A 14,774-nucleotide genomic window follows, 5' to 3' on the forward strand; every position below is an offset into this window, starting at 1 on the left:
GCCACTCGAAGTTTACGAACTGCTGCCGATCGTGCTTCATGGGATTCAATGATGCGCACTTGTTTGCGCAGCATATGAACTCCCTTCACTCGCTGCCCGTATATGGACCTGAATACCAACCGAAAGAGGCTACAGCGGAGACAACCTTCAACGGTGTGTTACAAACTTATGAAATTGTCAATAACACAGCTGACAGAGATCTTGAGAGCTTCATGCTCAATCAAAGATCTGCAATTGCAACGCTAATTGAGCAAAGGCTGAGCCAAGGACCACAGAAAGTACAATTGGCGGTAAAAGTACAGTTATTGAAGCTGCATCAAGATGAAAACGCAACCGAAACGGAGGAGCGCATCGAAATTTATGCCAACTCTCTCATGACGCCCATTTACGTAGAGGGTCTCACAAACGAGTTGTACTGGAGCATGGTGGAGAAAATGATGGCTGTCTTGTCTACGTTTGCTTCACCTGGAAGTGGTTGGGTTGTCGAAAAAATAATCAAACTTGACATCAAATTTGCCCGCTACCGACCAATTCGCGGCTCATCCTATCTTGCCTTACCCCATAAGCTCGCAAACTGTCGCGGATTACTCAATATTTGAAACCACGACGATGCGAATTGTTTGTGGCAGAAACTATTGCTTCGTGGCAGCGTATCATGCGCATCATGGAATCAGTCTTGATAGAGATGACAGGAACTATCATATTGACAAAACATCCCCAGCAACATATCAGCAAGAGAACATTCACCAACCTGTAGGCGAATTTGAAATGCCAATGGGATTTGGGCAAATGAAAGCCTTTGAAACCCTCAATGATGTGGAAATCAACGTCTTTGGTTACGATAAAGGACAACTTTACCCTCTACGAGTCTCCTCTTTTGAATCAGATTTTGTTATGGATCTTTTACTTCTTTATGATGCCGACATTTATCACTATGTTCTCATTACTGACCTTGTGAAAGTCGTTTGTAAAATTAGAGACCTGAAATTCAGATTTGGTTATCGCATTTGTCGTAATTGTTTCTGGTTGTGTCGTGATGGACTGGAAAGCTATAATATTCATACTGAAAATTGTTATCTAAGTGCCCCTGCAGTTATTCAAATGCCATCACCAGATAAAATTGAATACAAGTTCTCAAATTTTTCAGCTACGTGGTTTGTTCCTCTGGTCATTTATTTTGACTTTGAATCTTTTCTCCTACCCGTTGCTGGATGTGATGCACCAACTGACCAATCATCAACACGCGTGATTGAAAAGCACGAGCCATGTGGATTTGCTTTGGCAGTTGTTGATCATCACTCGAATGTTCCCTATTTTCATCATGTGGACAGCTCAGAAGATTGTATGGGCAACTTTGTTCGAATGCTGCATTCGTTATCAAGGGACATACATGAACGCAAAAAACAGTTTCCTTTCTACAACGGAAATCGGAGAAATTTGGACAAAAAGAGCGCTACACACTGTTGGATATGCGAAGAACCATTTGACAGCGAGCTTGACCCCGAAGAGAGCATAGATTTAGACCATTGTCATTTTAGTGGCCAATTCTTGGGCTGGGCACACGAAAAGTGTAATCGAGCGAGACGATATGTCAATTTTACGCCTGTGGTCGGTCATAACATACAAAACTATGACTTACATCATATTTGTCTTGCTCTGAACAACTGTGAGTCTACCACAACAATAAAAATCATTCCGTCAACAGATGAGAAATACATATCAATGACATTCGGAGTTCTGATTGATACTATTACAACTCAAGAAAGAAGAACACAAAAAATTTACGAGTATTTAAGATTCATCGATTCGTACAAAATGATGAACAGTTCGCTGGAAAAACTTGTAGAAATTTTGCCTGACACACATTTCGATATCATGAAAGCAATGTTCTCCTCGGTTTCCGAATCAAACGCACACTTACTCAAACAAAAAGGATATTATCCTTATTCTTATGTATGTGATCGTACAAAGTTTTCTGAGCAATCTCTACCACCCCTCTCAGAATGGCGCAATACATTAGAAGGCGGAAAATTGGCTGTTAGTGAAGAAAATTTAGGTCATGCTAACCAAATGTGGAAGTTATTGGGGTGCAAAACTTTACAAGACTATCATGATGCATACCTTAAACTGGACTGCGCATTATTAGCCTGTGTATGTGAGTTTCACCGTGAACTTAGCTTTCGAACATACAAACTCGACTGCATGCATTTCTACACTCTCCCCAATATGGCAAAAGAAGCGTCACTAAAGATGTGCAGGGCAAACGTTGAGCTGATGACAGAACGAGAACATTTGGACATGATTGAACCGGCAATACGAGGAGGAGTAACATCTATTTACGAGGAGCGTCATTTTGTTGCAAATAATAATAAGTATTTATCGGATTACCGGCCCTCTGAGGAGTCAACTTTTGCGCTCTGTGTAGACGCAGATAATCTCTATGGAGGTGTCATGCAAATGGACATGCTACCAGTGGGGGAATTCGCCTTCAACGTAGAAATTACCCTTAACGAAATCCTCAATACCCCTAACGACGCTTCAGTTGGTTATTTTCTTGAAGTAGACTTAAATTACCCTGTCCACTTACACGATGACCACCGAGACTTTCCCCTTGCCCCTACCAAAGAAATTGTTCAAAATGATTGGTTGGGCGAATATCAACTTGAGCTAAAAGAACAACACAGATTACCCAGCTCGAATGTTAAAAAGTCGCTTCAAACGCTATTCGACAAAAAGAACTATGTATTGCATTACAAACTGCTCAAATTATACGTTAGTCTTGGACTAATTGTTGCCAAAGTACACCGTGTCCTACAGTTCAAACAAGCGAATTGGTTAGCACCCTATATAACACTCAACAGTAATAAACGTCAAGCCGCCAGCAATAAATTCGAAGAGAACTTTTATAAGCTCATGAACAATGCAGTATATGGTAAGAATTGCGATTCGAAACGCAGACGAAGTAAGCTTACCATTGCACGAGATGCTGATCAAGTTCTGAGTTCCATTTCAAAGTTTGAGTTTGATCGGTTCATGATATTCGGAGATAACCTGGCCGCATTGTCCTTCCGCGCTAGAAAGATTTATTGGAATACCCCAACAATAATTGGAGCAACTATACTTGATCTGGCCAAGTATCAAATGTACAGTTTCCATTACTTCACAATGCGCGCTCGTTTTGATTGTCGTTTGTCATATAGTGACACGGATAGTTTACTATATAAAATCCGGAGTACAGACTTTTATGAGGAATTAGCAAGAAAGACCGCTTCAGTTGTTAGTGAATTCGATTTCTCCAATTATCCGAATGATCACTATTTATACAGTACGGAAAATAAACGGGTAGTCCTCAAGTTTAAGGACGAATTTGCAGGAGATTTTATTACGGAGTTTGTGTGTTTAAAGCCGAAACTATACTCAATACTCTCAAAAGGTAAGTATTCTTTGTCTTTTCTAATGCGTTAGTTCTATCTTTAAATTACAAAGGTTGTTAGTAGGCTCCTGAATGGTATTAGTTTTATTATTTTATACGTAGGGGTTAGTAAACATATAAAGACTTGATTAAAGGCTTCTTTTCTCTTTAGGTTGTCGAAAACTTTAGGCTAAAGGAGTAACAAAGGCCGCTCAACAACGTCTCCGGCATGATGATTTCTTGAGCACACTGACGACAGGGAACGTGTTTCGCACTGAAAACACACGAATAATGTCCGATCATAATGTATTGGAAACTGTTACTACCAACAAAATATGCCTTTCAGCGTTCGACAACAAAAAGTTTATTCTACCCTGCTGAACAAAAACTCTACCCTTTGGACATTATGAGACCGTTGATTGTGGTGTGGATGAAATTGATTGGGGTAGTGATGATATTCAGTGGGATAATGACAGTTACTCAAACTTACTTCTCAGCTCTAGTCCAGAATGGGATAATGACTTTGTAGTGTCCCAAACTTCCTCAACAGCCGCTCTCTCAGTGCCAGACTCCAGCACCAGCTCTTGGGAGACTCCCGACCCAGGATTAGTAGTAACTGAGCAGATAACTGAATCTGATATTGATACTGACGATATTGCAGATATTGACGACAGTTCCAGTGAAAGCTCCTCTCCTGACAACCCCTTCATAAACTTTGAAGCTGAAGAAGCAAGCAGAAGCGAAGAAGAACCAGCACGCAAAATAAGACGGCGCTAATGCCAATTTAATTGCATGCAATTTTGGTGAAACTGCGTGTAGTAATACACAGTGTAAATATTTAATTTGTTTGGAATGTTTAGTTTGGTTTCAATTCAATCTTTTCTTACAAATCTAACAAACCGGAGAAAGGCGCAAAGGGAAAGGAATAAAAGCGGAAGAAAGCTAGTTTACATGTATCACGCACGGCCGTTGTTTTACATGTAGCGCCGCAAGGATAACCCCCTATTATCACACGTATTAATTCGAAGGATAACCCCCCCCTATCTTAGTACCCTATTTTCTTACTATTGATATACCTTCTTTCCGAGGAGAAAATTTGTGAGTAGCAGAAAGTAGTCAGAGATAGTTTCCCTTGCTTGCTTTACCGAAGCCCAGACTATTTTCAGATTGGTGTTTTTAGGCCAAGTGAAGACTAAAATTGAGTAAAAAGCCGAATTTTTCTAAATTCATAAAAAACACCTGGACTTCGAAAATGGAAAGAACCAATACGAATTTTTGCTGAACCTACGGTTTCCAACAACTCTCCACTCAAATGATTTAGCAGATGTAATTGAAAATTGCAGAATTGTATCCATGAGACATCTTTCACTACCCGCTTGGATTTACAAGCAGAAGTCATGCTATGCTCACTGAGCAAATTACAGTAAAAGAAAATGAGATAAAGAAAGGCAATTTTAGTTTTCAGTCAGACTCCAAAATACTGTAAGGGATCAGGTCCCATCGTAAGCCGCTTGTGTTTATAGTCAATTGATTATCTGAGGTACTGGACACAAGGAATGCTTCAGAGTGGAAACATGTGGACGGTATCAACAACTGAGTGGACATCGGTACAAAAGAAATCAATTTTATGGAATTTTATGGAAGTTTTTGGCTTGCTAGACCAGTTTGGTTGATGCAACGAGAGAGCTCTTGGCGAGAGCAACTCAACCTAGTGTTTGCTTGAGACGATGAGAACATTCCAGTATTAGTCTTCAGAAAAAGGCTGAAGAGAAGTGCTGCTGTTCTGTGGGGACTTTGTTTACAGGCTGGTAAATACTACAGCATTTGTGAAGCAAGTATTGAACAGAACAAAACAAATGTAATGTGTATCGATGAAAGAACGAATGCCAGGAGAAACAATTTCATATTTACAGCAGAAACATTTTTGCTGGAGATGGCTTTCTCAAAACTCGAAATTTGAAAAAGCAGAATTCTACAGCTCTCACTCTCTGGAGTGTCTTATTCGTGTCAAAGGCAGAGTAGGCAGTAGTCGATTTGACTTGATGGCTAAGTCACCAAAAATTGTTCAGTGGAAACACCCAGCAGCTGATTCAGTCTTTGAAAATGAGCACAAGAACAGTCAAATATGAAGGGGCGAGAATGTAAGAAAATTTCCTGATTTGTTTTGTCTGTTTGCGGAATGGTTTATTTTCAATCAGAAACAGATGTTTTACCTGATGAAATGGTAGAGGCCAAACTATAGGACCAGGAATAACCGAACCGGTCTATCCCATTCAAAGGAAAATCAGATGCTTCATTAGTTAATACATATGTTGTATTGGGCTAAGGAAGTAGAGGTGATGGTGCTCTTTTTCACTTGTCTAACTGTTAGATCGATGAACATTGACTTAGTACCCAATTGAGAAGCAAATAGTTGTCTCGATTGAATTATACGATTCATTACATGAAGAGGCAAAGCAATTACAATTATGCCTAATGATTCTTGCTTGGCAACAAAAGAGTATTGGTTAGTAAATGTTGAACTTGTCCTTTGTTTTTAAAAGTGATTGTGAATCATCGGTACGCAACAGTGAAAAAGCAACGATTCTGTTGCGGCTTGTCATTATATAAGAAGGTTGCATTGTGGTCGAAGATGTTTTCGATTTAAGCGTTTGCACACGAGTCAATCTAATTGGGAAACATTATATACGACAAAAAACTGAAACGGAATTTCAGTGGCTGGAACTTTCTCCCAAACAAGACCTTCAACTTGACGGAGTTTGGAATCATTCTTGTCCAAATTGATTATGTCCGCAAAGAGCAATGGACTACAGGAAATGAACGCCAACTGAACTCTTTGCCGTCCTAGCGGAACTCTGGTTCGTAATTTTTGGACTCATGACGGATAAGAGTAGACAAAATGTTGGTCATTTGAATTCACAAGATGTGAAAGCAAAGAGATAATACAAAATTTGGTGGAATATAGAAGTCTAGACGACCTAATTTTACGTCGTCACCCATTCAAGGAAAGAACTGCTGGCACAAAATATGTTGGTGAATAACATTATTTAGCTGAGCGGTAAGAATTGGGAATGCAGTGGAGTAAAGCAAAACCAAACCTGCTGAACAATTAAAGCTCAGCCTTCTATCGACTTTTATGGCAGCAATTATTGCAAAGGGATTCGAACCTGAAAATTTTATCAACATTCAATAGATGCAGATGTTGAAAAATGATTTATGATAGTGAACAAATCCGAAGTGAAAGGCATCTTCAGGAGAGATTGCTATTCGTCATACCCATTAGTGCTTAACCCGAACAAACCTGGTAAAGTGGGACGTGTTTAATTTGTAAGTGATAATTCTGAACTGTAGAGAAGTTGATGTTTGCTTCCGAAAACTAACGAACCTTTCAAACTTACGAAAATCTGAGTCTTATATTTTGAGGCAAATTTTCTGCAAATTATTGCCTCAAACGAATGGGACTTTATAATGAGTATCTGATTGCAGCGATAAAAAGCAGCTTCTACATGGGCAATTCCTTCAAATTGATGGAAACAAAAGAAGCAAATGAAGTGTTCAATCAATTAAAACCTCTTCTTTGACAAAAGGATTTGGTTGAGGAGATGGATGAGAACCAACGGTGCCAAAGCAATGTAAGAAGACATAATTTATCGGTCATCGACAAAAAGCAAGCGGAGGTCGAGCTTAATGCAGAGGGCTCTCAGTTGTGTACAGGAAAAAGCAAAGAAGTTGATACTCCAGTTGCTCAAATTATGGTTGTTCCACTAAATTCTCCAGTCTTTAACCCAATCGATTGGTTTTTTGGGGCCATATGGTGTTCACGTGAGTAGAATTTTGAATAATATCTGGACTTGGATTGGACAAGAAGTGGTTCCTGCTTAAAAAGCAAATTTCCTGATGTGGAAAGAAGTACAGTTGTGGCTGATCCTGCTACCTTAAAAAAAGAACCACTCAGCTGATTTAACACGTGCAATTGGAAAAATGAAGAGTTGCACCCTTCAGACATCTTTCAATTCCCGACTTGGATTTTCAGGAAGCATTCATCCCTCTGACTGAAAAAGAAAGCTAAAGATGAAATGAAAAACTAACTTCTGTTTTTGTGAAAATCGACATCACTGCAATGGATACACAGATGCCATCGTAAGTAGCCGTTGTTTGTAATCCATTTGGTAACTGAGATACTGGACACAACGGATACATAAGAGTGAAAATTTGGGGGCAGTATCAATAACCAAGATAACTTTGGCACAGAGTAGTAAATATCGTGGAACTTAGAAGAAGTGAGTGGCTCACTGAGCCGGTGTGCTTGATGCGGCCCGAAAACGAATGTCCAGAGCAACTGAACCTAGTCTTTCCCTCAGATGCTGAGAAGATAATCGCGTGCCATCACAACGAGGCTTGAGAAAATAAAGCTGTTCTTTGGTTGGAACGGTATAGCACCTTCGGCAAGCTTGTAAAATTGGCGAAATGGAGCAAGCATGGAACAGAACAAAAAAAAGTGTACTAAGCGTCGTAGAAAGAAACTGCAAAAGGAATTGTTTCAAGTTACAACAGCAAGAACAATTTGCTGAAAAGTTGAATCTCAAAGCTGAACAAGAAATTCAAAAAGCAGCAAAACTTAGTTCTCACCCCTTCCCGATAAAGAGGGACTTCGTGTCAGAGGCAAGAACGCAAGAGTCGATTTCTCTTCAATGTTAATCAGCCAAAGTTTTTACGTCGAACAGTTAAAATTTTTCCGGGAATTACATGAAGCCGCTGAGCATGTCAAAAACATTTTTCAGCTGAGACCAAACGACCCTTATAACAGGTCTATCCAAAGAAAGATCAGGTGTCGTTATTTCCTAGATTCTCAAGTGAATTATGCGATTCATTACATGAAGACGCAAACTAATTACAATTTTGAGTAACAACGCTACAATATTTGTTGCAGTTGAAGAGTTTGCCGATTACATTGCGGCAAAGATTAAAGAAGGGATCGAAGAGCATGTGATTCATCAAGAGGTGAGATGGAAGTTCAACCCACCCACAGTGCCTCACTTTGGTGTATGGCCAATTGGTAAGATGATGAGAAAGTAATGTATGCGTTGATGAAGAACCGAGCAGTCATGGAGGATGTTCTCTATACAATGATGTTGGTTCTTGAGTAATCATTGAATACACATGAATACACGACCGTTGACTCCAATCTGTTCAGAAGTTAATTACTTGCGAGTAATGATTCTTTCTTGAAGCTTCTACACTCAAGCGTCTGCAAATCGGTTTGGGATAGATTTCTTACCAAGTTTTTGTCGGCTTTGAATAATTGCAAAAACTGATCTACGCTTAGTGGAAGCTTTAAAGGCCATCCTCGTTTAATCGATGACAGCTACCATCGAGTGTAAATAATTTTGGTTTGAGTGACGGAGACCAATGGAAGCTTCTGATGGTGTGTTTGGAGCACCGAATGTTCTGGCGCATGATGGAGTCTACAAATGACTGGTACTGAAGCTTGCTCCTGTTCCACCGAAAAGGAAAAGTTGTTTTGCGATGGAAAACAGGGCTGGCGATTTTGACTTTCTAGTAGCTTAGTAGAAGCTTAGTAATAAACGCATTGTAGGGCAAATTAAATAGAATAATTCCAATAGATTGACAAGCGAAGATTATCACATCGTCCAGTCAAAGTCAATTTGATTTGTTCACTCTTTTTGCTACTTTTTCTTTTTGATTTGAGATTTTTGATATCAAAGTTTTTATAGGACCAGATTAATTACGGTTAATTGCGATGAATTCCTGTTGGTATAGAACAATAAATAATCGATAAAATTTCCCACGGATTCAAATTTTCTTCGATTTAAAAATTTTGATGAAAAGGTGGTATAGAGATCCGTTCCTTTTCTATCAAAATCCTTATCTCCAGCCAATCAGAGGCAAAAAACTGGCATGTTTGTCTCTATGACTTAGAGTATAGAAAGAGCCTGAAACCTACCAAAGTCTTTCAATTGTCAAAAGTTTGGTCAACTTAAGCTGACATCCTCTGTGTACTAAATAGCAATTTTTTCTTGAGCCAGAATGTATTTGTCTTGTTTCTGTAAATGAACTTATTGTACAGCTTTAATATGACTTCAAAATAGAATTAACCTCGATTTTCTCCGCCTGCTTCCCGGGGAACGTAGTTCTTGGGTGCTACTTAGTACAAAGTACGGATTCGGTATAGCTTACTAAACCTTATATTAGTGCTTTATTGGTGTTATTGAGGACTAAAATTCATTTAAAAAATTAAAAGCAAAGTCTTTCAAAATTTATTAGGAATCTTCTCTTTCCTGCACAAATTTTTTACTTGGTTAATCCAGTTTTTATTGTTGCATTTGGTAGAGCAACTAAGAACATAGAGTAGCTAGTTCGATAGAACACACTTTTCTGCTCTGTTTTCAAATTTTTAACTCTTTGCTTGGTAATAGAAACAAAATTTTACGGTTGTTGAAATTTTTATCAACAGTTTTTGTTGTTCTCATATATCTTGTCGCATCTATATAACTCCGGATTTAATAACGCTCGTTTCATGATATTTGGTTATCACCGTTGCTGAGGTTTCATCAATTTTTGTATTTGAATTTGGAGAAGTATCAACAATTCCTAGTGAATATCAAAGACAGCCTGGAGTTTTGGAAATCATGTTTTAAGAATGAAAGTGTTCAAACTTAGACTCACTGTGGATCCTCCCGACGTTGAAAGGGCGAGATTTTGTGAAAAAGTTCTTGAATATGCATGTTCGTAGACACTGTTAAAATGACTGTAAATCTCAGTTTGGAAGAACATCCTGAAGTTAAGTTATGGCCATTGTTGTCCCCTATTTGGCTGTTGATATCACAAAAAGCTCATTCGCTAAGCAGCCGCGCGTTAAAAAATCTGAGTTCTGGAGACTGCCAATCTGGTTGAAATTCGGCAGCTTGATAAGATGATACATGTTGCTGTCGATTCTCTGCTTATTAGCAGGCACGTCATCTTCTGCCTCGAGGTCGGTGTAAGTCTTTTTGCCAACGGTTTTTCTTTAGCAGCTCTGTTGAGTTAACGATGTCATGTTGGTGAGTTTGAGTTTTCGATTTTTGCCAGAAACGGGATCAGAACAGAGTCCTCCTCATTTTCACTGACGCAGTTTTATTTGTGGTTACACTTTCTTTGACTTCAAATCAGATTAAAATCAGATTTATGGCTAATAACCATACCATCAAAAAAACTCAGGGCCATTGATGGAATCAGTTAGATAATGATTGTGTCTCTTGCTACTTATTTTCCTCACTAAAGTGCCCAAAACTAAATTTTATCTTTCTGTTCCATTTTTCTTGTTCCTCGCTGTACTTTCTGTGTCGGTTATTTCTTTTGTTAGTTTCTCTGTTTAGAGTTGGAACATTTGATGTTGGCATTTGAGGTGGGACATTTGCATTGCAAGGTCTCATTTTAGTTCATAATTTGTTAATGGACAGATTTATATGTCAACAAATTTTTGAAACGAATTCTATCATTTTTACCATATTTTTATCGAGCGGTAATGTTTTAGCTGATTGGTCCAAAAAACTGGTCACATTCTTGACAAGTTTTATCATTTGTTAAAAAGCTCGATGAAATATAACATTTTGTATTTACAGGTTTATGCGAGAAAGTCTGCCTCCGTGTCTCTCGAATGAAGAACCAAACAGAACCATTCTTACAAGCGGTGCTAAGTGGAACAATGAGTCCAAAACGGTTATTGGTGTTGAGAACATTGTTGACATGGATTCTCAATTACGACTTGTTCGGAGACATTGTGTTCGACTTGTTGCTGAAAAAGCTAACAAAACTTATAGACTTTACTTTTCAGTTGAAAATACTCGAGTTTATCACGAAGTTGAATTGAAATCTATCGAACTTGGGTTGACTGATGCCAAAAATGTAAAATTTTTGATCAAAAAGTACCCGAAGTTTTGTTCAGCGAATGATTTCAAGTTTGGAGATGAAGAAGCCAGATTAGAACTGATGATGGGGCTGTATGAAAAGGGTATTCTGATTGCTAAAACTAAATTGTAAATCAGTGCTTTAAATATGATACGGAGTAAAAGCTGAATTAATTTTTGATTTGGTTGCTTCGATTATTTCTAGCTATTGAGGTCCGATTAAAGTCTCAATAATTTCTAAGGTAAAATGTTTCGGTAGAAAAAATAAATCTAAAACTGCCAACAGGAAGCCCTTGTTTCTCGCCTGACATCTCATTGTCGACTTATATGATGTTGATTTCGCGTGTTTGACCATTTAATCCACCGATTTGAGGCATGGGCCTGGCCCGCTAGGCATATACATGAACTATGCTCATATATAAAAATTTGTAAATGTGCCTAATTGTACATAAATTACTATGCTCAATAGCTTATAATTTCAATAGCTTGAAATGTGGGACATATTTTGGAAATTTGGGTTTTTGATATTTCGCCCTAACACTAAAAAATGCGCCATAGTCCAGGAGATTATTTTAATCCGAATAATTGAAGGAGGTTTCACCTTAATATCACTTAAATCATATTTGAAAATGATTTGCTTGGCTCTTAAACAAAATATAGAAACATCTCAATGCTGAAAAATAAGTGTTCAATGTAAAAATCAGAAATATAATCTGTCTTTGAAACTCATTCTAGAAATGCCTTGAATTGAAGCTAAGTCGTAAAAGTTCTGATACCGATTTGGAGAATTATCAGTGCTAGAATTTCATGCAGATATATCATTTTCAGCAATTAGTATTTTTTAGTTTTCATGATTGCTTGACGCTCAGTGCCAATGTAGCCTACTTTTTTGAAAGCACATTTCCATTTTGTTATTACAAAGTGTTCAAGTAAAAATCAATGGCGAGATGCCAGACAGGTGGGTATCCGATTATGATTTTCACCTATGACGCATGAGAAAATTTTAAACAGGAGACTTCATTATTATTTTTGGAACGTTTAATTGGTAAATAGCTTATGTAGCAATAAATTATCACAGCTATTGTCGGTCTGCTATGTTTTTATTTCATCAGTTAAACATGCTTCATTCTAAAGAAATTTTGCAATAGCTGTCAAACGAAGTTTTGATAAATTATTTAGTCCTGTTAGTCTTTTCTGTGATTTTGTGCATGAGCGTTTTGATATTTTGAGACTTCTTGGCCCCTGACTTTTATTGATTGTCACATCTTGAACTGCTTGAAATGTAACAGGCTGACATTGTCAACCAACCATTAACTAGTACAAGGAGGCTTGGAAAAGTGCATTCGCACATAATATTCCGATCCCGCTCATCCACTTTTTTGGCTTCAATGTCTACCATATTAGGAAGAGATAGAAAACTTTCTAAAATTCAAACATTGAACAAAAATAGTGTTTGAACTAAAAAAACTTCTAACTCAAATCCCTTAATAAAGTAAAAAAAAAATGCCACAGAGGGCCAAAGAGACCAGCCCTTATTAAAGCTACGAGGCAAGACAAAAAATAAAATGAAATAACAACAAACATTAATTAGGTGCAAAACTCAATGTCAGTTTTTTTAAAAATGACAAATCGAAAGAGTCAAATAATACCTTAACTAAATAAATTAAATTTTTCTTCAGTTAAAAAAATATAGGACCAGCCCTTAATGAGATTCTGTAACAAGTAGAAAACAGAAACGGCAAAGTTAAAAATACGTTAATTGATCTGGAAACATGATTTCAATAAAATCAATTAGAAGTCACCCTAAATCTTTGAATAAGTTACGTTCATTCATAGCTCCATATGAAGACACTTAGACCTGCTATTATCCAGAATAGGTCGTACGTCTGCAAAACAAATGACACATACAGAAGATGAAACAGAGAATTTTAATTAATTTTTGCAGGAAAACGGTGTCGAAGACCTTGAAACCATCATAATTGCCCTAAAAAATAAGCTATGATCAATTGCGCCTTCTTCGAAAACCATTAGTAATACTAATATTCCAAGACAAAAGAATGAGCAATCGACTTAAAACATTGGTTTCGATCACTTGTGCCTCTCCGCAACGTCATTAATATAATATGCGACATGTAATTATTGAGACTATTTAACAAAAAAGACAAAAAGGGCAGCAAAATTTAGTATCTCCATATTCTTTAAAACATTTGGTTTCAAAGTCATGAAAAACTGTAGCTATACTTTGAAATCAGTAAACAGGTTCCTTTGCTAATCCATTGCAGGCTGCTAAGACCTTCAACTATCAACAGTTTACGACTACAAAAATACAAATATAAAATTCCAGCAAATATTGCTAGACGACGGATTAGCGAAAAAGCGGCAAAATTTTAATACAAAAACACTCTCAAAGGAAGCGCTAGTAAAACCAGCCTTCTTTGCAGTTAACGAAGATTGTGTCAGCAGTTTTTGGGTTTGTTTATTCGGCAAATTTAAGCAAAGTGTTTTGAAGTTGCTTATTTCGTGTCATTTTCGATGGAAAAGGTTGAATTATGAAATAAGACGAAATTGCAGCCAATTATTTGGATCAAACAGGTCCACGGCACTCTTATATCTTTAGAAGTAAAGCAAACAACACTACCATTTACAATTCTATTATATTTTTGTTAGAAAAATTAACAAAAAATTAAAAAAAAAACGGAAATTGTGAACACAAACATCGAAAATCAGTCAAACGTTTGCAAAACTTAAAACCTCGATAATTCCGTGGAAGAACGGAAGTTAAAAAAAAAACTTTTCAAGTACCAATCACAGCCCTCTACGATGAATATAGCGATCGGCCAAAATCGACTGAACAATAAAAAACAAAAACTCATTTGAGTATTTTGTTCCTCTTCCACTAAAGTGGACCGGAACAAAAATTCCAATGATTTTCATTCAGTATTTAAGGTCAACTGAGGGCATAACACTAAGTTTTATATGACGGTGATATTCTGAGACCATTTTATTCTGTGACAAACTATCTGCGACGCAAATAGCTTAGTTATTGTATTCAGCTCACCCAATTTTTTTTTTAAGAAATCAGGATATTTAACTCTTGTTTAAGAACAACTTCACAGTTTTTTCAAAACCCGGTCGCATTTTCAGATAGTTTTATTTCAATATGATAATAAGCATAAAAACAACAATGGAATCGGAAACTAAACATTCTAAGAATTTAACAGAGGCTGTTCTTGAGTTTTATTGAAAAATCATAAATCTACATAATGATTAATTGCTCTCAATTGTTCAAACATTTGTAGCAATTTTATAGGCCCAGTTAGTCTTCCTTGCGGCGATTTTTTGCTTGATCGACTTTCCGTTATTAAATATGGGATAGACCAGTTTTCTTTATGCTTTAATAGCCATAAGCGTAAAATTCTCCGCAGATGCTGAGAAGACAAGTTCATGGTGTGAAA

General features: G+C 37.3%; 2 protein-coding genes across 2 annotated transcripts in view; both read left to right on the plus strand.

Moving 5' to 3' along the window:
• Positions 1–11,508, plus strand: part of LOC142341719 (ribosomal oxygenase 1-like) — a 30,181-nt gene extending 18,673 nt beyond the window's left edge. Inside the window, exon 4 of the mRNA XM_075392884.1 lies at positions 11,035–11,508. Within this exon, the coding sequence (XP_075248999.1) occupies positions 11,035–11,452 (418 nt within the window). The 3' untranslated portion in view covers positions 11,453–11,508. The remainder of the gene's footprint in view (positions 1–11,034) is intronic.
• LOC142341718 (uncharacterized) overlaps positions 1–14,774 on the plus strand; it is a 110,834-nt gene that overhangs the window by 67,182 nt on the left and 28,878 nt on the right. The window lies entirely within an intron of this gene.

Source organism: Convolutriloba macropyga, chromosome 6 (assembly GCF_964194025.1).
Source record: "Convolutriloba macropyga chromosome 6, txConMacr16.3, whole genome shotgun sequence".
NCBI classification, from domain to species: domain Eukaryota; kingdom Metazoa; phylum Xenacoelomorpha; order Acoela; family Convolutidae; genus Convolutriloba; species Convolutriloba macropyga.